Below are 27,557 nucleotides of genomic sequence, written 5' to 3'. Positions count from 1 at the left end.
AACCAGCACAGGAAAACAAGAAAAAAAAAGACTTCCACCAAATCTAAAAATAAAATTTCTTCAAATTCAATTAATTCAGTTACTCGCTCAGAAATGAAGCACTATATGTCTGACATCTTGAGAGAAATATGTCTCTACAGAAGAGTGCTCTCTCTCTCTCCCCACCCCACCCCCTTTCATGACGCTACGAAGTGGTGTTAATCTCTCGCGTCTCTGAGCTACAAACACCCACAGGCTCTCATTAGAAGGAGGAAAATTCATTGCCAAAAAATTGAGATTTCATGGTGACTGAATTTGATGGCATTAGAGTTGTCTGAAGGAAAACAGTGCCGTGGTGGCGGTGTCCGTACTGCTGCAGATCCCAGTAGAAGAATAAAAAATCATATTCAATTCGGGAGGCGTCTTGTGCTCCTTCGTATGCTGCCATTGATTCCTGATACCGAAACACTCGGCTGAACTCTCACTACAGCAATCACAGGGAAGGAAAATATCAGCAATTTTGACTCAGCAGGGGTTGCGAATGGCAGCATCCAGAGACAAGCAAAGAGAGATAAAAAAAAGAAAGAATATAGGGGATTTTCTTTTTAAAGTCTAGCCTAAACTTCTCTGTGACGCCTTCCTAGCGCATTGCCTTCCAAAATGTGTCTAATTAGAAACACAAAGACTTCATGAAAGTCAGGCTGTTGTTTAAAACACTGACACTCATTTATTTAGTTGGTGGGTTTTATTTTTTTTTATTATTTTACATAACTCTACCATTGTCCCTCTAAAATGAGCGTTTCTATTTTGGTTACAAAGCGCTGAGACAAATGAGAAATACATCTTAAAGAGGACTGATTGCGATACAAAAAGGCAGTAATTTGCTTCCACGCAGCGACTGATCGTGGCTGCCTCCTGGGATGTGTGCCATTTATTATTATTTCTTTTCTTTTTTTTTTTAAAGATGTGTGACACCGAGATCCTCGATTCTCTTTTTCCCAGTGACAATCTGGGATGCAAACACTCCTTAATTTGAGCACTCGTGAACATGCTGCTTTCACACACCAATACACCCTTGCTTTCACATATTTCATGGTCAACTGGGTCACGGCCACAGCGACTGCTCTGAGGCGAGTGGCGGTCGTGTGAGATGCGTCACATGCCCTGAGCGTTGTTGCGTAATGAGGCATGAGACAGTCTTCCCTGCTTTCGGGTGACCGGAAAGGAGATCAGGATGTGATCAAATAACATGGAACTGGTGCCAGAATGGAGAGAGAGAACTGAATTATTGGGTGATCATTTCAGTTTGAACAGAAGTTGCTAAAATGAACTCAGATGGCGCCGAATAATTGAGCGCTTTGATGATTCTCAGGTAGGCTCAACAGACTTTGAACTCGATGATTTGGCAGACCTTACAGTGGAAAAATAGATTGAGTACTGCCTAATAATGATATCTCTTACTTCAGTATATTTCTTTTTCTCATTGCCATTTTTAAATGCAGCACTGCGTCAACAAAAAGCTACTTAATCATCTGTTTGAACTATAACATTCACAGCCAATGGAATCGCTCTGACCTACAACAACTTATTCGAGAACATTCAATCATATTTTTTTAGGGCTGTGCTACATGTCTCCATGTGGTACAGATATTTCCTTTTCTTTTTGAAATCCTGTGCTTATGGTGATTAATGTTGGCAGCAGAGATGATCTTTTGTAAGAGACAGTACTTCATCAGAGATTTTTAAAACGGGCAAATTAGCTGTGGTCTGTGCCCTAAAGGTACTGTACCAATAATTTCATTTGATTTAATTTTATGGTATTTTACACTATACCATTTATCTCCCAGACTATACCAATTTATTAACGAAATCCCCCACCCACACCCCGCAATACTTCCTGTATATACATGGACACACTCAAAATGCAAGGCTGGTTCTAGACTGGAAGTACTTTGTTCAGCACCAGACATTACACAACCCTCTGAAAGTCCTCGAAACTGTCATTTTTAAAATGACCCTCTTAGAGAAAAAAAGTGTTCTTGACGAATTAAGCAGAGTATTAGTGGAAGTATATTTAGCTGAAGCTTCTTCAATGCATCTTTATTATTTCTGTTTCATTTGTATGGATGTCTGGAGATATTAAGGATGTTAAACATTTTGTCCTAGTAAAAAAATGTTCCAACACACAGGGTGGCACAGAAACAGAGACACAGAAATTGTGGAATTACTTTTCTTTTTTCTTACGTTTACATAGAAGAGCAAAGAGTGTTTACAGAAGCAGAGCTTAAGAGCTTAGATCTACAGATTTGTACTTTAAAAGCAATTTAAATGTAGCTTAACCTTGCCCTGTTGTTCCTGTGCAATGTTGGTTTTGCACTTTTTTCTTGCCGATATTTACATTGGTTTGATGTGTTATTAGTTCTCTAAGTTGCTGTTGACCTCCGATATTCAGTTGTATCGATGTTTCGTGAGCTACAGATAATGGTTGGCTTACAATGCATTGCCCTGGCTGCTGTTTTAATGGAAATAAGTGATTTAGGAACATCAAATTATATTTTTATCATATTGTATTGTATCATACAGCATTTTCAAAGACACCTGGGGAAACAAAAGAAAAAAAAAAACTTTTAAATAAGATTATACTACTAACTTTTTAAACACAACTTATATTTCTTTGTGTGAAAGGTGGTACAAACTGAAGTCTCATATAAAAATTATAATGGCTTGTGGTCTAAAGCAGTTAAAGGTACACAACTTTGCTATTGTATGCTCATTTGAAAAAACAACAAAGACAAACAGAAAATTACAAACCATTGATTTATCAAAGTCATTCCCCAAAAAGTGAAACATTCCCTTAAATTATTTTGTGAAAGATAAAATGAAACTACAACAAACCGTGCTAAAACCAATTTCCACTATTGCTGCTCAAACAATCGCCCCAAATTCTTAATCTGATCTCAGCAAATGGTAAACATTGCACTTTTTTTTTGTTCAATCTCCCTAATCTGACCTGGTTTGTGTTTACTCCCATCAGCAATGCACCAACAAGAGTGGACCCTGACATCCTCTTGTTCCACACGATCATTCATCATAGTCAAAAGAGTTATGATTGAAATTGATCATTGCTGATGTTAAGAATATCTTACATTTCAAATCCTTCATTTTAAACACAAACAGGAACAACGTTTCACATTGCTTTCATAAAAAAGATATAGTGTTTGTATCTGACAGTCAATAGTTACAATAATAATAAGATAAAATAAGACTGGTGTATGTCCCAAACATCGATACATTTGCATATATAGACATAGTAAGTGACAGAAACACATGAGAAACTTCCATTTACTGCACAAATAGCTTGCATAATGAATACAAGTGTTAATACTGATATACATCAATTAAATAATATCACTTCAAGGTTTAAAACTAAGCGTTTCCCTTTTCCCCCTTTTCCAAATAGAAGAGTTCAAAATCTATACATGTACAATTTATTTTCTTTTGTTAAAACAACAAGCCCACGACTGATTAGCCAATCAAGTTTCAGCTGGTACTGCCTCTGTGCTTAAGTCCTTTGGAAAATTAATCCACAGCTGGCAGACATTGAAACTGACAGGTGCTGGATATTAAAGATGATTCTGAAGCGCTGGCACGGCATCAAAAAATGTATCGTTTCACATCAGGTTATTGTGGCGGTTATTTTTTTTTCCTCATTCTCTAGAGTTTTGTCTGAAAAAAGCTGGTAAATTATAATAATATCCCTTCCCCTGGTGAAAGTGAAATAGAAAATGTTACTTAGTTTACCACGAGCGAACGTCTACAACAAGTAGACTTCATTTCAGCCAAAACAACATCATATTCTTCCTCACGATTTATACAGATAGTCTCACAGTCATTCTCTGTCGATTTGTCGATCTGTCGAAGTTTTCCTTTAAAAGCAAGTTGGATTCTGTTCGGGGACATTGTTGTGAAGCTGGAATAATGTGACAGACTCTAAAAGAGGCATTTAGTCTAGCCGCCTGTTTTCTTAGCCTCATCCAAGGCGTGAACCAAGTGCCACCATTGTCATTTTGGGAGAACGTCTCGGTACAAAACAGTCTGACAGGAACGCCAGTGGAGCAGAAGAGTGAAAACTGCATACAAACTAAATGCCAGTAGACTGAGTTAAACTTTTGAACCTGTCTACCTACACCGATCAGATACCTTTCCAAACGATTGCTATTGGACGTCTCTTTGGCAGACGCAGAGCACAACGAAACAAAAACACAGTAAGTCGTCTCCTGTAAATGTGTCAAACAAACAGGTGTCCTGGCTCAATAAGCTCAACATGAAATCACAAGGAATACGTCTTTCTACCAGTAACAAGATCACTAATTATAATTAAAACGTGATTCATGTATTTCCTGTTTCCTGGAACACAAATGTTTGAGAAAGCTGTGTAACATGCACTGAAGCCTACGGTGCCAAAAATGCATTAGACAAGATTCTTTAAAACAACTCCCAGAGTAGCACAACGGGACAATAGGATACATTTATGTTACCATAAAAAAAAAAAAGACACCAAAATACTACATTCGGTCATTTTGTCTTGTAAGTGCTTGTAAATCTGAATGTATTTGCATCAGAAATTTGAAGCAAAACAAACAAAATAATGAATTAATAAATGCATACATACATACATAAAATTAAACTCATCAGGCGCATAAGTGAAGAACACATCTTTTTTCCCTGTGTGCTGTTTCGGTAGCACTTCTGCGTTTCAATTCCGACTGAATTACAGGCACCTCTGAAAGGTACGTTTAAGTAGCTCTTTAACTCGGCTCTTGATAGCACATCTATCAGGGCAAGAGGCCTTTGGAAAAGTTATTACAAAAAGTAATACAAATAAATGCTGAAAGGAAAAAAGGTGAAAAATGTATGTTTCTAACTTTGCCTTTGGTTTCACAGACAACATCGGTGGCGAGGAAAATTGTCTTGCGTTCTCTGAAGGAGGTCAAGGCCGAGTTTCCCATCGCATAACCAGGGTCACAGAGAACAGTACGACATCACAGGAATACTGATCTAACCGACTCATCCAGGAGGAACAGCAATTATTCATCCGTTTCTTCTGATTGTTCTTCATAATTAAAAAAAAAATACCAACTTGGTATAAAATGGCTTGACCCAAAATGTAAGCACTATCTTGTTATAAATACTGCCATCAGCACTGCATACAAAAAAAGCAAAGATTGCACTGCTATAATTTCCTGCATTTTAACCGAAATTGTCTTTACAAGCCTCATAAATAAAGTGTACAGAATGTAATCAGTCGTTATTGTCTTACACATATATTACAGTGCCGCAGTAATGCACTGACTCGGGGACCTATTAACCAAATTTTAGACCCATTTGGAAAGCGTTGAATCACAAATAACAGTCTTTTTCAATCTGGAAAGTGTACATTCATGTTTGTATTACTGACACTGTAATGGCTATGGTAAATACAGACCTTTGCTGTATTTGACTGTGTAATTATAATACACTATAATAAGCATCTTTGCATTGTATCTCTGGATGAGCACTTGTGCATAAAGCTAAACTGTACATAATACCATCTGCACTTCTGGACACAAATTACACGATGGCACATGTTCGCAATAAAAAATTGAAAGGTTAATTAATTGTTCAAGTTCAGCATTACATTGCAGCAAATTGTCACCTTCAGGGGCAAGTTTTTTTTAATGATATAGTCCTAATTATTATCATTTCACACATATTTGCCTTGTGACAATAATTGAAAACAATTTAGGATTTTTTACAAACTTTTAAAGCTTACTCTTACACTAGGTGATTAAAGTGTAAATTTGCTTTCACGCCGAACGCATTGAAATCAGTGGAACGCATGAAACGACAAAGCGGTCATTAATGCAGAAGTCGCGAAAACAAAATCGAGACAAATAGATATACAAAATTATATTTTTCATGTTTCTTATTTGCACTGTACTCCCTTTATTTTTTTACTATCGCCGTTAGGTTGCTACACATTGAGAGAACAAGTGAAGTTAGAATAATCGTGATTTAAAACAAACGTTTAGCAATAGAGGAATTAATGCTGGCACCGATTTCACTCTATAGATGTAATTTTTTAAATGTGACCTTTTATTAGTTTTGTCGTAACAGGTCTATATTGACACCTAGAAGGTTAGGCAGCTAAGTTGTTGATGTACAGTACTGTGCAAAAATTTTAGTAACTTTAGCGAGTTTCACTCACTTTGCATTTAGTTAATTGATTAATTTAATCTATTAACATGTCTATTTTTGAAAGTATTCTTACTTTACAGCATTTATTCACACCTGCCTAAAACTTTTGCACAGTACTGTATGTTGTCATGGCAAGGCTGCTACAGGCTGTAATGTGACTGGTTAGATAAAAAATGTATGCGTGACGCGAAACAAAAATAGGACGCAGCCTATTATTGACACCATCAGTTTTACGTGAAAGTTTCCATAGGGATTACCGTATTCTAAAAACAAAAAAAGAATGTACGCCACACTTCTCGGATTAACTTGACGCGTGTTATATTGATGTTAACATTGATGTCTGGGAAATAAACGTAGGGTAGAATATATTTAATGGAAAGAAAACAGTTTATATGCAATTTGTGATGAGATGAAAGGAGGAACTCTGGTAAGCATCTTGCTCTCCTTGTGCAAAGACAAACTAAATTATAAATGACTTCTACAAGACCTTAAACATTATTTATATGGCTGACTAATATGACCTTGGGTTGAATTTAACATTTTCATAATATAACCTGCTGGGAATCAATGTCTTTGGAGGCAAAAAGAGTGGAATGCCCTAGTTAAGGTGAAGATGAGGAAACTTTGCGACGCACTACACAAGTTGTAATGTCATTACATGCTCGACTTTAACTTTTACCTTTGTCACTATGTGTTTTGCAATGTTTTTAAATTGACTGGAGTAGAAATATGATTGAACAAAGTATTTCTCTGTGAGCAGAAGAGATAGACTGACTGATACAAGGATTAATTAAATGATGGATGATAGATGTTATAAAGATGAGTTTTATGAAATTCGGGGTTCAAAGCAAAATGCATCTCCGCTCGCCAGCAACAGAACTGCTGAGTGAATTTATTTCCTTAGTGACAGTTTCTGGAAACAGAAGAGAGGGAAACAGCTGAATTGGATTCCAGGACGACCAGCCAAAAGCACGGGATCAGAATTGGCTGCAAAAACTTGAACAAACTGAAAAATATAATTGTTAAAATCTGCAGCATCTGTTACAAGACCTGAGCAGAATCTGTCACTGCGGTTAAATGCAAAATTAAACAAAATAATGGCATAACTTTTCAAATGAATGTCTTAATGTAGGCCTTCTGATTTCTGAATGAAAATGTTAAATAGTTTGGACATCTTGTCTTAGTCCCAGATTCAGAAAATTCACCATTTAAAACAATCAAGTGTAACTCAGTTTGCAGTAACTACTTAATCCTCATATTTTTTTTAAACAACCAAAGTCAACAAAAGTATAACGGTATTATTAGTAAAATGTGAATGGCATCTAACTCATGGTGTAAAGCTTGTACATGACATCATCTCAAGGAAACAATATAATGTATTATTAATGTATGTAATCCTCATTTCATTTAAGGGATATAAAAAAACAAGGCAGCCACTTCTCAGGAGTTTCTTGGAGTCCTTTAGTTAACCTTCACAGCTATATTGCTGCTTTTCCAGCATTGCCACTTGTATTTTGCTTTTGCACACACAGTACACATTAAAAGGCAAAAAAGAAACACTCTGATCAATAGGGGGCAAAAGATGTGGTAGAAATTATGAAATGTCACCGACCCGATACAAAGAGACCCAAAGAAAAGCAAGGGAGCCGAGATCCTCTGCCAGAGTCGCACTTGTTTAGGATGTAAATCACGCTCTGAATGGGCTGTAAAACAGGCAAGCCGACTAAACTCTATGAATAGCAAAGTAGGCACAGCTGGGCTTTTCATAATCAACATAAAAAAACAGATTAGTACTTTAAAGATTAAACATTATCTTTTCACCATATGAAATAAATCAACTGCACTTAAGATACCATTAATTTGGGGCAGTATCTTGAGAAAAAAAAAAAAAAAAATATCTCGGCCAAGTTACTGAGAACAAGTTTTCTTTTCGCGTTCTTTCTTTAATTTAATGGTGTGTTGTAAAATAAACATACCTTGAGAGAAACATGCTGCGTTATAATGCTGGTGTAGTAAGTTCTGCCTAATTTAAAATAAATAAATATCAGTGCTATGAGAGGCCATATATTCGAATTAAGCAGCCCGGCCCGGTGGATGAAGCCGACTGACACGCGGCACTGCAGGAATGGAGAAGGCTGATACGCAGGGCAGTGTCATACATCATGATCGCACAAACTGTCACAACGTACAAGAACCAATAATGATGGCTAACTCCAGAGTACAAACCTGGCCGACGCTGGCGGGTTGAGAAGTGAAGCCTGAATATGTTTAGCCTTGTTTACCAGATAGACAGAATGACAGACAGATAGACAGATCCAACAAACAGATCAGATAGATATGTTTTTATGTTTGTTTATAGATAGACAGATACAAATTATTGTGTAACCTAAGACAATATGTTCTCTGTAGATTGCGTACTTGTTTTGAAGTGCTCGATAGTGGCGTTTAATAAAAATAGATGTGCATTAACCTTCCCTTACCAAGGCACTTCTTCATTTCTGAAATGGCGTCTGCCACATTACGAGAGGCAGGGCTGTCAGCGATTATAAATTCTGCGCCATTCATTGTCTCTGACATTAAAATTTCTTACCGTTTCTCTTTTTTCTTATCCCTTAAGGATGAGTGAGCCTTAAAAGGTTAGGCCTAGATTGGTAATATTACGATTTCAGCAGTGTGGAAATGATGTTTCTCTCATGAGATCAAAAGAATCCAACACCTCATAAGCACCTCAGGCAAAAAAATGAGTTATTGCAGATTTTCACTGCGAGAGCAAGCGCACCCAGCAGTGTGAAATTCCATTAATTTTTTGATACTATATAAAAAAAATTATATAAAAAAAAAAAAAATCAGGCTTTTTAATGCAACGCAGTGCTTTTTCTAAAGTGTTGACAAAAGACTCCACACAGCGAAGGAAGTGGTGCTTTCTGCGAAAATGCACACAGCACGCACAAGCATGTAGTATCGAGAAGTACGAGGCAAAACAAAAACAGCTCACATGAGGGTCTGCAACTCGAGACCTTGATGTCCGTCTTTCACGGGTATACTCAATGTTTCTCCTTAGATAATTAAAAGCAATCTTGGCGATACATTAAACTACATGTAAATTAAATATTGTCTTAATGTGTAGCTCTCAAGAACACAATTACAGAAACTGATCACTTTATTTGGGCACAGCAATTAAACTAAATGGCTCTGCATTGTATGTTAGCAATAAATACACAATAAAACGATGCTTTTTTAACACGGCACTGTCCCTCCTGTCAGTAATAATCATTAATCCACCATGTTCACCATGTTTGAGTTCTTTAATAAAAAACTAAAACAAAAACCTGAGAACCTATGTCCAATTGCCTGAGATAAGGCCTTTTCTCTTGATGGTGGGGGGTTATATAATGGCAGAGTAGCCAATTACACACAATAAAGCCATATCAAAAGATGGGTTAAGGTTTGTGTCTCTGGGAACAGCGGGGGTTGGCCCGATAGAGAGCAGATAGCTTGTATTTCTCACACAGGCGTCAAGGTCACTCAGGATTTATTTGAATTCCCTCTTCTAACACTCAAATGAAAGTGCACTGGGTCCCACTCTCTTTCACAGCTTAGAGTCTTAGTGGGGGAGAAATAAAAGCGGCGCATGTCGCTGACAACAGACATCCTTGTATCCCACTAGACAGGTGCCGAATTGACACTGACATCAGATTTCAGAGGAGACTTCTTTATTATTATTTTTTTTTTTCCTCTCCTGGTACTCCATTAGCACAATGTCACAGAGCTCTGGAAACACCTATGCACTGGGTCCCTCCTTCCCACTGCAAGTCAAACGCCAATACATAATGCAATAGTGACATCCTGACAAACACTAAAATATGTCCCTCGTGCTCCTCTGAGGAAATGAACAAAGCCAAAGACGAAGTGATGGAAATATGACACTACGCAAGGACCAACGAGAGTCAATTACCCGCCCATAATGACGAGGGGGAAAATCAAGACCATGCAACTACTAGAGATGCATATTGAACACTGTCAGGCATTAGTACAGATGCGATCTCTCACTCTCTCTCTCGATACAAAGCTAAATCAAAACACATTCCAACTGAGAAAACGGCATTTAATTCTCAATACGCTACAGCTCGAAATAAAGCGAGCAGGTTGATGGAGCTGAACAAACACACACCAGATATGCACTGTAGGGCTACATATGGTGTCACAAATGCTTCAGTCACAAATAAGAACATAAAAAAGTTTACAAATGAGGAGGCCATTCGCCCCATCGTGCTCGTTTGGTGTCCATTAATAACCAAGTGATCCAAGGATCCTATCCAGTCTGTTTTTGAATGTTCCCAAATTGTCTCTTCAGCCACATCGCTGGGGAGTTTGTTCAGATTGTGACGCCTCTGAAATTGTGTTAAATTATTGGAATATAAGCAGAAGCTTTATTAGAATAGTTCAACATTAAATTCCCTTCCCAAGATCTTCTCCTACATGAAACAAGTGTTTATGTCTAGAGGAGACTGTGGTTAATGGCTGCAGGATCGAACTGCGTACAACAGGCGCTGACACAAATGGCATAAGTAATACCGGCTCCAGTCTCACTTTTATCTCCATAGATCGTGCCGGAGACGGAGCAGGCATCGCTTAAAAGGGCCGTGCTATCCCCCGTGACTGCCGCAGTCACTCGAAACATGAAGAGTGTGAATCTAAAGTGCAGCGGATCTTAAAAGATTTTCCCACTGGAGTGCCAGGAACAGGGGGGTGTAAACGCACGCTCCCCAGGGGAATAGCGGCTGACCATTTTTTTTACCCCTCCTCCGGTACAGCACTCTGAACATGGATGAAGTAACAGATGATTCAGAAGGGAAATCCCCGCATCGCTGTAATAGCCCGTGTGTAAACAAGACAAGTCAGACTTCTTTGATGCCTCGCTATATCAGAGGACAGTCTTAACGATTAGAAGGGCTCCCCTCACCGTACTGTGGCAATCATGTTTATGTACTCCGTGTGCACCATTGTGCTTCGACCACGTCTCGCATTGGCTGTGTATAAAGTGCACTTGAGCTGAAAGCGTCCCCTGCCCCCTCCTACAACAACTACTGCAGTATATTATATATATATATATATATATATATATATATATATATATATATATATATATATATATATATATATATATATATATATATATATATATAATGGGTCTGTGTATGCATGCAATACAGCTATTCTGAAGCTCCCATTGCGAATACGCTAAATACTACAGTAAGACTGCAGTATATCAAACTGAGGTGTGGTAAACAACACCCCTAAGCTGCAGTAAGGACTGAGTGAGGTCAGAAGACGTGGCTAAGCATTTAAAAACAACTTTGAAGGGGCTACACATGTCCAAACTCTCAAATAATTTTCTAAAAAGATGCAAACAATGTTAATCTCACTAACTCTTGCCAGATTGTCACCCTTTAAAATTAATTTCTGATACTGGGTGTAAACGTTTGCCCTGGAACTCGAATCAGTTGAGAGTCTGAACTGAAAAAAAGGTCTCCAGAGCATTGTGATATTGTGCTGAATGAACAGACGCTGTCGGAGCTGACACAAAATGGGCCTATTTTCCTTTTTGTAGAGGACAGGACGTGTCAAATGATAATGTGTCCCAATGCACCAGGAAAAAAACGCACATGGCAACATTGTTTCAATCACAGCATCTAAAAGAGCATGTATAAATTCGAGTTTTGTGTCCCTTCATCTTTGAGTGAGGTTTAGCTTAATTTTAAGTCCGACCACTTCTAGAAACAGTCAAGAACTGTCTAAAGAAAACTCCCAAAACAGTCACTGAAATATAATTTCGATTTTCTGAATGTGTATATGTGAATATCCGTAGCCCGTTTCTATTACTGTGGAAATACTAATAGAAACAGCCTGATAAATTGCCCGTTAGTTACAAACATCTGTATTCCACATGTAGAGGCAGTTGTAGCAATGCTGACAGTAGCACTGTACCTTATGCGAGTTAAAAAAAGAAAAAAAAAGGACAAAAATAAATCACAGCCCCACACTGTTAATGCATTTCTTCATCTTTACAGCCAGCCTGCCGCTGTTAAAGATGAAAAATACACATTGGTGAAATAACCCTTCACATGGACACATAGCTCGCACATCATTAGGAAAATTACGCACGTTTATATGCTCAGCTGGCTGCCATATAATTGAAAATGCAGCAGGAGCTACAATAAAAGCCCCCATCTTACATAACGAGGGAACAGCGCGAGGCAGTACGCTGGGACTCGCGTGCCATCTGTTGTTTGCTGGTCTAAAGTAATGAAACGGGGGCTTGCACTGGGCCCCCTCTCGGCGAGGGATTAATGTGTGGAGCGATTCGGGGCTCGGTTTCGGCAGCTCTGGGAGGATGCTCTTGTTTCTGCTTTGCTGACTTCCCCAAGATTAATGAGGTCATTCGACACATAATGAGACGAGCACCACAGCAAATATGCATTTGTCTAAAATAAACCTCTCAAGTATCAATAAAGTGCTAAACTTTCACCATTTCTGCTTTGACTCCTGTCAGTGCAACTGTATAGTCCTGATTAACCCGTTTCCTTATCTGTGGCAATGATTTTACACCAATTTCACCAACAAGCCAATCAGTTATTTTTCCATGACATCGTGAAGGAGAACTGAAGCTTCAAAAACCACTTGAAAAGAAAAAGAAAAATCAGAGGCTTTTAATAAAAAAGTAAAAGAAAAAGATATGGGATTGCAGTGGCTGCTAAATATAGTAAGCTCAGTACATGGTTAAGGCTTTCGCTTTCAACTCTGATGGCATGTTATTTCAGCTAAAGGGATTTTGTCGAGGAGTAAGTGTTTATTATATTCAGATTACACTACACACTGCGGCATAGCAGGGGCCGCTAAGCGAGGCGCATTGTTATTCCAACTGTAAGAATGGTGTCTTTGATTAATACCTTCTCGCAGGGTAGATAGGATATCTCCGGAAAGTACGTGTAACAGTGAACAGTAACTTAAAAACTTAAAAAAAATAAAAATAAATACATATCCCTTTGCCTTTTCTCAGTCTTCCACTTACATTAGTATACAATCCACAGATCAAGTGACAGACATATTTACAATGCGGAAAATACACAAGCTATTCGGTTGCCACAGCCTGACTTGTGATCGTGCTGTGACTGATATTAATTATCAGGTAACAAAAAGAGAGCATTTACAATCAAAATATATGTCTCCATATAGACCATCAGTGGACTGCATAATAAGATATAATAGCAGCGGAACAGAGTACATGATTCATTCCAGAATAATTTGAATTTTCGCCATCGGAATTCCTACTACTTTTCAGTCCGATGACAAGAGGTGACGGACAGACAACAGGGAATGATGCAAATCCCAGATTTAACTAACTGGGTGGCGTGTTATTGGATCACACCTCGGAACAAAAGTATAAAGTAGGGATAGGGGTTGTGCAAATTAATTGGGATAGTTAGCTAGTATGAGTCTGTGTGTATTCATTTCTAATACTGTATATATAAAACATTTTTAATGTTAGCTCTTAATGTCTTCGAGCTTCGTGGGAAGTCTGCTTCTCTCACCCCTTGATGTTAAGGTGCTGCGCTGGCAGAAAACTCGGGAAGATAATAAATAGCTAAAGCTTTGTGAACGGGGCCTACAATTTCAGAAAAGGTTAATTGAGTTGCCTCTCGTTAATGGATGGCAAGGTTTCCGTTTGGTTAACCTGAATCTTTCAGCGCAGCCGAAACGTCTTCTTGGCCTCTGCAGTGCCGTGTGACATTTTCTTCTCCCATCCCCGGCTGACTGTCCCCTCGGCCCACGGTCTCCTCCAGCACAGCGCTGTGACAGGGCCACGTTGTGAGTGATGGGCCTGTCGAGCAGGGGCTTCCAGGCACATTCCCTGCTGTTTGCTGTTCACTACTCACAGCTTAAGCATTTACACAGGCGGTGGACTGCACTGATAAACAGCTACAAACACAGGCATAAACACGTAACGGAAAAGATTTACGAACACCACGTTGGCTCACAGAAAAGCTTTGTTAGTAGGAGTATGAATCAAAAAGTATTAGGCATAAAGTGTTCTAGTGCCAGTCTTCAAATACATACTATACTATTCTCAAATCTGATTTTGATTCATGCTGTCATAAATAGATTTGTATTCATTCAACTGGAGTTTGAAAGCGAATTAATTGACAAACGAGAGTCAGTTGTCACTTAGTTTAAAAGAGTATTCACTACTAACAGGGCTCAGCTTAATGTATAAACTGTGAGTGGAACATAAAAAAAAGTTATCAATGCCAAATTAAATCTGCTAAATATGATGAAACTTAAGTTGATCAAACCATTTCTAGTCATCATTTATGTTTATTTGTTTTCTGGTTCCTTTCATCTGAGCTGCATCTTTATAACTGTCAGGCAGCAAATAAATCACCATAAAAACTTCTCGTTGCAGCTCTTGACTAGTGTATTTATTACTACCAAATAAGAATATATTGCAGAATAAGTGGATTAAATGCATAGGTTTATTTAAAGGCCAACAGCAGCAGTAAAGAATGGTTTGTACTGAAACACTAATGCGCATCGTGCATTAATGAAGCCGGAGATGCACGATTTAAGGCTGTGAAATGGGAACGGAGAGGAAAATGCGTAAAGTGCATCGAACCGAAGGGATGCTGCTGCCCAGGAATGGCTGAAAGCCGAGCCAGTGTGTGGTCTGCCGGGGTGAAATGCACAGGCTCTCGTCGCGATTAACTTCCTGCTATGGACTGTGATTGGTTTTCTGCACAAACCCTCTCCCTACTCGGCGACTCCACTGTTCATTTCATTTCAGATTACTGCCCCCTATTGTAGCACCAAATGTTCATCTAGTCAGGGATGGGGGGGGGATCTCCTCTAGGTTATCATTAACTTCTCAATTGGCATGTCTTTCCTGTATGGAAGGAGGGTTACACACACATCCTGTTGACCTTGGATGATGATTTTTTTTTTTTTTTTTAACTGGCTTGCATTGTAGTTATGTACAAAAGAATATATATCAACATATACATTTTTATTTGAGAGACTGATGAAATAGTGAGTTTAGGATTTTTTCCTCCCTTGTATTTGTAATATAATGTAATAATTTATAATATCTACACAAAGGGGTGTGGGTGCAATTATATAAAACAGATGTTGCTATGAATATACTGTGGGAATGTTTAATGTGAAATGGAATATGGGCCAAGTCACACATTTATAAATAAAGTGTAAAAAGAGAGGGATGCTGAGAAGGAAGATTTAACTAGGGCTGCCAGGATCAGGTACGAGGCCGTTACATAGAGTGTTTAGTTGTTTGTTATATTACAACTCAAAAACATTACAGCAACACAAAGAAGGCTTACCATTATGAAATAGAAAATATGAGAAACCGACAATATCAGCCGACATCCCATATCTCCAGCGGGAAACCTTTCAAGATCAATAAACACATACTAAAAGTACAATCAGACCAATTTGGGATGAAAACATTCAAGCACAACTTCCTTAAAATAGTCCACTCCACCCCGAGTGCCAAGTCAAAGCCGACGCCGGCCATATTCACGAAAGTTATCACATGCCTCTCGGAGTGAAATCGCCCTCTGAGCCACCGAGGCAGAGCGATGAGAGCCGTCTGGCAGCCCCTCTGTAAACAAGCCCAGAGAAATGAGACCTTTCCTCCAGCTAGTGTTGACCTCCCTAATCCACGGTTAGTCACTTCTTCCCAACCTTTGTCATGCGCATCGTGATTGCGCGGAGACAGTCAGCTTAATTGATGAACGAGGACGTCCACCGGAGAGCAGGGGGATCCAAGTGTCGTGTGACATATATTGACAGTAATTAGTTTGAAAGAGATTGCACGTGCCAATTATATAGTTTGAACCAGAGCGGTGCCAAGAACACAAGGCCCCCAAATGCTTTATTATTTGACACCAGAAAGAAATGACTGTTGAGCTAAAGGGAAGCATATAATCACCGGTAATTTTGCCCATGCTTAAGCGAGAATATGTAAAACTTTTTATTAAAAAATCAAAACATAAAATAGATTTGCATTACATCGTAAATTTAGCCCACAGAGTTTCTGGTCTGAGGCATGTTATAATTACGGCTAGTCTTTGATTACACATTTTATTGACAAGAGATCAAACTTTAACCAAAGCCAATACAATTAAACGTGTATCACATTAACAGATGCCTCCTGTTTGAGACGAGGACACAGATGTCAATGAAAATATTAAACAGCCCAGTCGAAAAAGCGGATAAGTAAAAGATTATCCATAACCCAGTAACTTGCAGAAATTGAATCAATCTTAATATAGAGTTGGCAGAGTGACTGGTCTGTTATAGTATCTAACCACTGTTCTGTCCCAGAGGTTCAAACAGCTGTTTGTCCTGCAGGGAGGCGAAACAGATGTTCCCCACGTCTGCTAGACCGAGATGTGTGTCGTTCAGCTCATGATATAGCTGACCCATGTTGACTGTATGTAGTAATTGTTATAAAAAGGTTTTTAATTTCGTTTCATCTCTCACACAGTTCCATCAATGTCTGCATAACTATTTTTACCTATAGGTCCAAAGTAATTTAGGTCTATAGGTCTAACTTATTTATGGTGGGTTTTAAACCTACACACTCACAGGTTATTAAGCTATGCCACCTTTTGTTTTTGACCATGTAAAAATGAACAACTGGAATGGATCGTGTGCACTGCTCTGCTGCTCTGGGCATTTTAAAGCATTCCAGAAGACACCTTGTGAAACCTCAAATGATATGCAACTGTGTCACAAGGCTCGGTGGGATTGTGAAGCTCAGTCACTTAACACTGTGGGGGTCACAGGCCAGAAGCCCCCTGGGACCATGGGAGTCCTGAAGAGACAGCACTGATAGTGGCAGGGAAATCCTGATGAAAATGAAAAAACAATAGAACAAAAAACAGAAAAATCGATAAAAGTTATCTCTCTCTCTCTAAATATATATATTAGGTTCTGCCTGTGAGTTTGTGTCTGTGTGCTAAATTGTTCACACACAAATCCGCCCCATTTTAAATCCATTGTCCGTCACCAAGGACCTTCCCTAAGTGGATTCTGATCGCCCACTTCAGGACAGCTTTGGTCCTGTGATGACCTTGCCAGAATTCATACATTTGAATGGATAACAGGGTGAGGTTCCACATAGTATTAAAAGAAGCCGTAAACGAGAGAGAAAGAGGTATTCCTATGCCTTGTTGACAGACACCCTGTTAAATAAACGAAGGTCGACTGTCCTCTGCTTCCAAAGTCACACCGCGCAAATGGTCCAAATTGAGAATAATTGATATTTGGCCTTCGTTATAAGCGATGCACTGCAGTCCACAGCCAGATTGAGGGAGCGAGGGAGCGAGGGAGCGAGAGAGCGAGAGAGCAGGGGACTCTTATTGTGACACTCTTCTGTGCAGATTATTCTCCCGCTTCACTGAAATCAACGAAGCATGACAGGTCCATCTACAGCTTGAAGTAAAGTAAAGGAGGATCACCATCTGAAAATGCCTTTTATTTTTCTCCACACACACACACAGAAAAAGAGAAAAAAAAATATCCTTTTCTATTAACCAGTCATGATGTAATGATATAATGAATTACATAATGAAACATCTTAAAGTTACCTTCCCTCCTTATAATATGGAGAGAAAAACAATCTCTGCATAAAAATGGAGGATTTAGTAGAGAGAGAAATAAACACAAGTACTATATTATGCTTTGTGTTGGGCTTTACCAGTGTGGGCTTGTATTGTTATGCCACGGATGTAGAAGAGAGGGTGTGGGAATAATTTGTACTTCTGCAATTCAAGGTCGTGCCATCGTGCTGGAAATTACATTTTATTTGTAGAATAATGTATTCATATCAAGGTCAACACAGGAAGCTCCTTAGTCAGCACGGCATTGCACACTATGTAGGTGATGTTTCACAGCTGTTAAAATGTGGGAATTACTGCACACACTTAAAATTAGTATTTTTAAAAAGGGGTAACACTCTTTCATGCAACTGACACTGCCCCCTACTGACTCTTTGTAGGTACATGCCTCAGATCTCTGCCTAGCAGTTCGATTTCCTTAAACTGACAATAATCGAGAATGGAAAGGTATGGGGATGGAAGAGTGCTCTTGTCTTTACAATACCTCGTTCTCAAATGGTTTATTTGTTGTTGTATACATTTGTAATTCAATCCCTTGAGATCACAGCTGAGGGAAATTACATTTAGTATTATACATATTTATGGTTAGCACCACGGCTCAAAGCAGTGTTATATCAACAATACCATAACTACCCTTACATAAGAGTTAATCCTGCACTTTACTGCAGCTCTGACATAACCAAAATGACTGTGCAAGGTGAAGAAAGCAGTTTTTCCAGTGGGACAGAAAGTACTCTTTCCTCCCCCCGCCCCCCAAAGAAAAAAAAACTATTTCTGACAAATTGTAAGTGGGTTTGAATTGGTGCCTTAACCAGCACCTAAAGATTATAACAATTACCTTGTACTGAGCTGCCAAAGGGGTTTCTGATGAAAATATTCTTAAAAGCCTGTCAAAACAGCTCTCAGTCAGAGCACCTCCAAAACTTCTCTCTGACAACCGCCGAACAAATACACAAGCGTATCCTTTTCAGGGGTGAGGGAGAGAGCAGTTCTCTGCAAAATGGCTGACCGTAGGTCACGTATGTCCGCACGGAAAACAAAGACCCCTCGCAATGAATACGCCATTGGAAAGTTGAACGGTTTCTAACAATCGAGTTCTACAATTTATAGGCCGTTAGTTGCTGCTACTCGTCTAAAAATCAACACTAGCTTTAAAGAAGTGGAAAAATGACAAATGTAGCTCCCTCAGAGTATTACTAACACACACACACACACACACACACACACACACACATTTACACACAATTTATGCCACAACTTGTTCACCAACTAAAAAAACTCGTCAACAAATGATGGCATCTAAGCGTAGCACTGACCTCCTTCCCAAGATCCTCCTTGATGACTTCCTCGATCTCCTGGAGGCTGCTCTGAGGGGCTCGGCTGTGGAGGACCTTCAAGGTGCTGGTGTACTCCTCTGGCAGGAGGTAGTCTAGAGCACCCAGGTGCTGGCCAACCTTGATGAACGTCCCCCTGTTGGCACAACACAGATCCCTGAGACGTTCTGCAGAGCGGAGATGGACCTGCACACACAAAGACACTTGAGTTAGAAATGCATGTCAAAACTAAAAACAAAAACAAATGCGTGGGGAACTTTAGAAAATAGCCACAAAAAAAAGTTACAAAAATAAAGGAGATCATTTAGCTCATCTTGTTAGTTTGATTTTCTGTAACTAGTCTACAGAGAAGTTTCGTGACAAATACCTTAGAGCCCCTGTTTAACTTTTCAAAAAACAATCAAAGTCAAAACAAAACCAAAAGGCTACCATCAAATATTAATATTGGGACACATTAAAACTGGATTCCACGAAAAATAAATCGTCAAATCTGGGAGATAAACATGAGATTCAAAACAAGTGTCTCCTTCAAAATAGTGCCGTTTATGACAGGGCATCAGATGCAATGTCATTTTATACATGGGTAATTTCCTCTGCCTCTCTGCTCTACAGCAGCTGAAGTTGATAATTTTCATTTCATGTGGTCCCCTTGAGATTCACTCGAGTCGGGGCGAGAAAACATGACGAGCTTCTCCTGCAAATGCATGAAATGCCATTGAAATATCCTCTCCACTTGAAGAAGAGTTTGGAAGTGGGATTTGAGACCCGTGCTGTTTAAACACCTCCTAATCACAAAAAGGCTTTGTCAATCTAATTGGACTAATTTTAAAATGTGTAAAACACAAGGCTTTACATGAGAAATCTGCCATGGGGATATTTAAATACATCTGCACTTAATAAATAGGTATTCGCAGTTTGTAATGTGATTTTTGAGACAAAGTCAGTGATAAACCGACATGATGTGGTGTTAATATTTTTTAAACTTTTTAATTAACATTTTGTGAATTTTGTCAGTTGACAAATGGAAAAGAGCATTTTTCTCATCCAGCTTGTTAGAGATGAGAGGGGTTTACAAGAACAATGAGAACAGTCAGTAGGATTTCAATGTCAAAGGAAGATCTTGTAGAATCTAAAACAATTAAAACTTGAAAGTATGTGGGTGTGGAGACAGAACATATAAACACGGGAATTATTTCTAGAAAGCACATGCATTAACACTAAATACCATAATATACGTATAATTTGTTCCTGTGATCTCACATTAGAAGTAGACAAAGACACACACAAACTCTAAATGAAGACAGGTTTTTTGTGTAGCTTCTTGGAATTAGAGTATTATACTTTCAATAAAGCGACTTCCAAATAAAATGATATTCGCAGGACAGGAAATAGTGTAGCTGATTTAGATCATCTTTGGTCTGGAGACTATTGAGAATATTGAATATTTACTCAATGTCTCCCACATTTATTGAAGATGTAGTCAGTCGCTAAAAACTGATACAGTTGCCACAGAACTGAATCTCTTTCTTCGACAGATCGTAATTGCCTTTGACATATTTTTCTTATATGTTTCAGGCTCCTTGTTTGGGCCAAAGTAAACTAATTTCCATTTTCCTGGATTAAAATTAATCCTTTTCTATAGTGGGTGGTGAATTTAAAGGTTGTCCTGTGGGTATTTTCCAAACTATGTACAATTTGCCAGAGAGCTTGCCTTAATTGTCCTCTGATGCAGAAAAATTGGATTTTCTTTGTCCGTAAAGTATGTATATGACAATAATATATATCATTTAACTGTAAATTTTGAAGAATCTTGGAGACTAATATTTCGAAAAATACATATTTAATGCAATAATAGCAATCAAAATTAAACCTGCCAAAGAAAAAGGATAAAAAAGGCAACCAAAACAGAAAATGGGGAGAGAGTGTTATTAATAATCATAATTATTCCATCTTTAGACTGTGTGAATAAAGCCGAGGTCTGGACTCAGCTTTTTTTCAGAGAGTCTCTGTTATTTTGAAGAGGAGGACGGTTTTCTCTGCTGGTTAATCCCCCGGGGAGAGAAATCTGTGCCACCTGTCACTGCCGAGCTCTGGCAATCAGAAGCACATGCTATTGGCAGGCGCAGTCACTCCTAATGCCTACAGCAAATACAGACCCATATCTCCCAATGAGGGGAGGCTGTGCATTCAGATAAGGATCATCTATATGGTGATGTTGACTTTTATGGTTTATAAAAGAAAAGCTTTTTTTTTTTTTTTTTTTTTTTTTCTCTTGTTCTCCTCATGCATTTTCACCCATCTACAGCAAACACAGGAGACAGCCCACTCTCTTAAAGACACAATGCCCGGGCCTGGCACTCAACGGCGACAAGAAAAGCTATTATCACGATCTAAATGTCTCCTTCTGTGTGTATGCACTTCAGTTCCCCTGCCTTACAGCCATTCCTGTTCCGCTTTCATGTGGCGACCAATGAAATTCAAGGGGCATTGCTCACAAAATATTATTTTTTTCCACTGCAAGGTCTACGGTCATTTCTCCAGTGCAATGAATATCCAGATGTGAATACTAGAGCCCCCCAACACACACACACAAACACAAACAAATACATTAACCCTTTTGTATCAAATATTTATTACCCAGTGAAGTGTTCAAACATGGAGTCAGATTTCACCTCAACACACACTGTGCCCCAGCGGCCAACAGCTGTAACTACACCCTGTGAAACAGAAATCCTTACTTGTACAAACCTAATTGCACCACAGAAAATTTGCTCTTGCATTGAATCACACGCGCTCACCTCCCCAGGTTCAGCGGTCGCACAAAGACAGCGTTGGAGCAGAAAGCGGACTCCCCGACTCCCCGCGCTGCAGTGCAAGACAATGAGGTTCAGCCCAATTAACGCTGCCCCCCCGATCCACTGGCAGAGCGGCGCAGAGCTGAGACACTGACAAGCCTAATAATTGCCAGGGACATTAATGACATATTTCAGTAGCAGGAAAAAGCCATTAGATGCCCTTTTAAAAAGCTGTGTAGAGCCATCAGAACCTATTATTGTGAGTTGACTATTAGAAGCCCAAAGGTCATTGCTTTTCTGGAAAGATAAATGTAACAGTTTGGGGAGGATTGTTAAAAAACAATAACAACAATAAAAGAATGTACTGAAAGTTGTGTACTTTATTTTTTTGCAGCACCAGGTGCGTCTCTTTCTAAAACTTTTAATATGCATCCTTCCTCGCTGCACATCGGAAATGGCAGTTGTAATCGACGTCCATGTACATTTTGTGTTATTTATCATTCTGACCTCGAGACAGTCGATTATTATTTCCTCCAAATTATAAAGTGCTGCTGACATGGTCTATAATCCTTCAAAAAGTTTGTTATTCGCCCCATTTTCTCCTCTCCCTTTCTTCTCTGAAAACAGATGTTGAGAGATTAATAGCCATCTTGCCTGAAGCTCCAGTCTTATCAATGCCATCCCCTGCAAACAGATGACTTCCTTTTGAGCTGACACCAAGCGGTAATTCCACTTCACCTTGGGGTGCTTGACCCTACGACCCTGACACAGAGCCTGCCTGCTCAAAACTGGATGTCTCATATTTGTGTGACCCAGAATTAGAATTGGTCAAACATAAGCATCTAGTAATATAGCAAGACATTTCTCTCCCTCTTTCCTACTACTCAAGTGAAGGATTAAGGCGCTATTGACAAAATAGGCTTAAAGCTCAGTACGGGTTCCAGTAAATTAAAAATATTTTCTTGTATGTATGCAAATAAACTATAACAAAATTTAGACTAACAACGACAGGTCTGAAGTTAATGAGATACTGACCTGACTGTCCTCCCTGTGAGATTTAGTAGCGCCAAGTTAATACAACACAACACGTGGAAATATGAGATTTTTAAAATTATGCAATCTTTCTCACCGATAAAATAATTGCAGAACTTGAACTGTAATACTTTAGACTGTGTTGTGCATTGTTAATAATGATCTTAATCACTTCAAGAGGGATTTGTTTACAAGTACAGGCAGAAGACATTATATATATATATATATATATATATATATGTGTGTGTGAGAATGGAGGCATAAGCTAATGAATGCAGAATAGTAAGAAAATGAAACCTGAAAGTAGAATAAACTATTAATTTATATAAAAAATGGTTTCAATCTGAAGACTAAAAGTACATGGCAAGACAAATATCTACACTAATAGAAATAGATCTTCAAAGATGAAACATTAAAGACCAGCAACATCACAAATCAATCTCCTAAATGCTGATTTGCAGGATATTTTCTGCTTCATTTTCTGTCTAAAGCCTTGTGGCCCATCACACTCAACACTTGGCTGTTGGTTCAGCTTAAGATAACTGTTTAATTCCAAGGCATTATAACCCCTGCGCATTCCCCATGGTCTTTAGGGATTAATGTTGGGCAATCTTCTCAAGTAATCTACATTCTAGACACTATATTCCTCTTAGGCGGCTTTCACTTTCTTTCCTTCTAATCTAAGTAAATAAATTCAGTACGTCACCTGCTATAGGCTGTGCCACTGCTGCTGCAAAATAAATGCATCGGAAGATTGACCTTATATTTCTGTTTCGGTATGTATTGCCTCCACTTCCTTACCCTGCTTTTGATTAAGTCGATCACAACGGCCCCTTAGTTACAGAGGCCCAATAAATATTAGTGTTGTGGTTTTATTTTTTTATCGGACAGCTTCCTTCTAGGTTGACATTCACCAGCACTGGAGGGAAGGGAAAAGTCACTTCAGATGCACGGTGATTTAACAGAGTACAAACTGGGTCTTTCCTTTTCACTGCAAAGACTTAGCATCAGCACGCAGGAAGACAACTCCCTCCCCTGGCACATCGGAGACTGACAGCTCCAGCTCTGATCAGACTGACGTTGACTAGGATATGAACATGGTGCTTGTGAGCTGAAATACAGTGTTTGATGATCATAATTTGGGGAAGATATTCTGGTATGCTTCATTTAAAGAGCGTCTGACCAATGACAATGTGTTTTAATGCTGTGAAATGCATTTCTGTGTATAATTAAGTGGAGTTAGAGGCTAGTTAATGGCACATGGCACGCCTGCTTTAGCGCCACAATCAAAGAGAGGGCCGGGAAAACCAGACAGCAAGGGGGAAATCTCATTATCGTTGATTGTGTTTTTTATTGGGGCAATAACTATAAAGCAAAAGTGACCTTTTTGAAACAGAGTAGTGGAACTGACAAAGAGAGAAGCTATCCTTTGTTTTCCATAGGGCACAGCCACAGTCAGTGAGATACTTTAATGGCCTTCAAAGAAACACCCGCCACGTTGTTTTCCGGACCAAATGGCTCGTTTAAAGTAATGTTCGTATTGACTTTCAATTCATATACAAAATGGGTTGAAGGGAAGACCGCTAATCAATGGCCGCTAATGCCTCCTTTCTTTTCCAAATGGTAGTGCACACAAATTAATGCTCTATTGATCAATATGCCTCGGCAATACCCTTCTGCAGGAGGTGTGAAGGCTCACAAAACACTCAGATGTTTTACCTGACACCTCTTTTGAAGGCCACCCTCAGAATGACATAGTGGATTGATAGGGTTTTGCACTGTAGATTTTTACCTAATTAACATTTACAACTACTACAGTGAGATGCAAAAGATTAGGTCCAGATGGAGAAACAAAATCTTTATAAAAGCCACATGTCTTGCATCATATTGAAAACAAGCAATAAGAACACGCAAAATAATATCAACCAGACTTATTCCAGGTCTGAAGGGAATGTCCTACTGAGAGACTGAGGAACCTGAACCTTTCCACCCTGCAACAGAGGAGACTACATGGGGACTTGATCCAAGTCTTCAAAATCATGAAAGGCATCGACCCATCAAACCAGAGGAGCTTTTCCAGATCAGCAGGGACACACGCACCCGAGGACACAAATGGAAATTGGACTTCAAGGCATTCAAGACAGAAAACAGGAGACACTTCTTCACACAGAGAGGCGTCACAATCTGAACAAACTCCCCAGCGATGTGGCTGAAGAGACAATTTGGGAACGTTCAAAAATAGACTGGATAGGATCCTTGGATTATTAATGGATACCAAACGAGCACGATGAGGCGAATGGCCTCCTCTCGTTCGTACACTTTCTTATGTTCTTAATAAATCATAAATAATGCTGCTTTGTGATTAGTTGTTTCCTCCGATGTGATTTATCATTTTAAAACGCTGTAACATTAGAAATAAAATGCCTTGTGCCTTTTCACCAAGATATTTAACATGATGACTTTCAAATAATGTATTTACATTTTACTTTACACAGTCCCCATACTTCATTACTTGCATTATTTGGCCACTATAATTATAATGAAGGTCTCCCTTTGCCTATATAATAAAAATATACAGACAGTTTAAAAGCCTGTTGTAGTTTTCCTTGCGTTTCTTTCATACATCTCTGACAGAAATTACAGCCAGTTGGAGAACTACAAATATCTGTTTAGAGAACTCTGGACTGTGACAACAAATTAACATAAAGTAATGAGTCACCTGGGGTGAATTACAGAGCACTCAGGCCTCTCGCTGTAACAGGGCAATATGAGCTGCTAAAAAGCAGCAATTACAAACATTTCAGCAGCCATTTACATATTAAGGTTATACCTATAGCTTGAACTTCATCAAACCCGAGTATCACTTCTAACGACTTTACAAATTAAAAAGGCAACTGTACGTATTATTCTTATTGGAAAGCATACAGTAGCTGCTTATTACATTGACCTTGAGTGATATATTGCATCATTCACTGGATATAACTATATCTACACAGACAACCCACGCTGGATTTTCTCAATGTGTCCATAACAATAAACATGAACATAAAGGGGAATGTTGCCTAGAAGAGAAGGAAGACTGGGGAGAACTATTTTTCAGCTGATTTACATTGCATATATATATTTTTAATAATTATATTGATATATCCATCTATAGCAGTTTAGGAACTGAACGTACTTGTGAAAGGCTATGATCTGCTAACAATACATATATGTTTATAACAACCTGACATCTAGTGGAAATCCAATGTCATTCTGTGCTTTTCTAAGGAAGCCAAAGAAATAGATGTCCGTTCTGTTACCCATTAAAAAACAAATGGACGAAGAAAAAAAAACAAAAAAAAACACAGAGACTGATAGATCTGCATGTTGTTGAGCTGAAGCTCTGAGACACCGTGTTCTGCACCCTCCACTGAGCAGAAAAATAGTCTTCTCAAGAGAAAGTGAAATGAAGCAGCAGTGCAGTTTCAGGAGCATATTATCTCAAACTGGACGAAAAGACGTGTTAGGACAAAAATCATTGCCGAGGAGGACAGTATATTGAGCGCTAGTTCCTATAATGATATTAATAAATACCTGTTCTAATGTTACATTTCCCTTTCATGATCGTCAAGTCACTTCTTGCACTCTCTCTTTCTCCCAACAAGGTCAAATATTCAATCAAGTCTGCTCTGAATTAATAAATGGGAAATGGCCAGCATCTAGTCGTCTTCTGATTTTGTGTGAATGGACACTTTTCAGTGCAACAAATGCAGGGTTTTTGCTTCACACACTTTAAAGGTTAATTTTCTATAACTGGTAAAATAGTTATGCAACAATAATACAGGTTCTATGAAACCTTGTCAAGCAGTGTTTGCAGGGAACGGCATTCATGGTTAGATTCATGAGAATTTCAGGTTGTTAAACTGCATCATTAGCATGAATGCCAAGTGATAAAGTTTATCACCTCAATAATAGGGAGACACATTCATCATCATATTGCTTGATGAAGTGTCGCCATTACATTTTTACATAATTAATCACTTACTTTGCAAAGTTGTTGATGTAGATAGCGGTAATGCCACACTATTTACTTCCTTGAATAATGTGTCGTGTACTGTAACATTTAAAATACCTATGTAAAGCTGGGCTGAACAGTAATGGAATCCATAGGATAATATAAGGTGTAAAAAAAAGTCTCAGCCCTTTCTTTCGCCACAAAACACACACACAGTAAACCAGCAGCAAGAAAATGGATGTAGTCCCTTGCTTGTGAACATGAATGCTTTCTGTTGGTAATAGTGAACAGCCATCAAACCATCTTCACAGTTTTCTCTGAAGAGAGGTCGGCCTGTCACGAGTCATAATTACAGATTAATCTGTCATTATAGATTACACTGAGTATCCATCTAAAAGTCATCAGTGGGGGGGAAATGGCCTGAGCTATAATTAAAAGTATAGAAATTAGTTTCCAGGCAAACCATAACGGATTATTTCGGAGCATT

The 27,557-nt window shown here is 38.8% G+C and overlaps 1 protein-coding gene across 2 annotated transcripts in view; it reads right to left on the bottom strand.

Annotated features, from left to right (window-relative positions):
• The window catches only part of adck1 (aarF domain containing kinase 1), a 119,686-nt gene that overhangs the window by 58,147 nt on the left and 33,982 nt on the right, over positions 1-27,557 (bottom strand). For both annotated transcript variants that reach the window (XM_066694799.1, XM_066694798.1), the window contains exon 4: positions 19,229-19,432. In XM_066694799.1, the coding sequence (XP_066550896.1) occupies positions 19,229-19,432 (204 nt within the window). The remainder of the gene's footprint in view (positions 1-19,228; positions 19,433-27,557) is intronic.

Source organism: Amia ocellicauda, chromosome 21, assembly GCF_036373705.1.
Source record: "Amia ocellicauda isolate fAmiCal2 chromosome 21, fAmiCal2.hap1, whole genome shotgun sequence".
NCBI classification, from domain to species: domain Eukaryota; kingdom Metazoa; phylum Chordata; class Actinopteri; order Amiiformes; family Amiidae; genus Amia; species Amia ocellicauda.
This window is presented reverse-complemented; position numbering and strand designations above follow the sequence as displayed.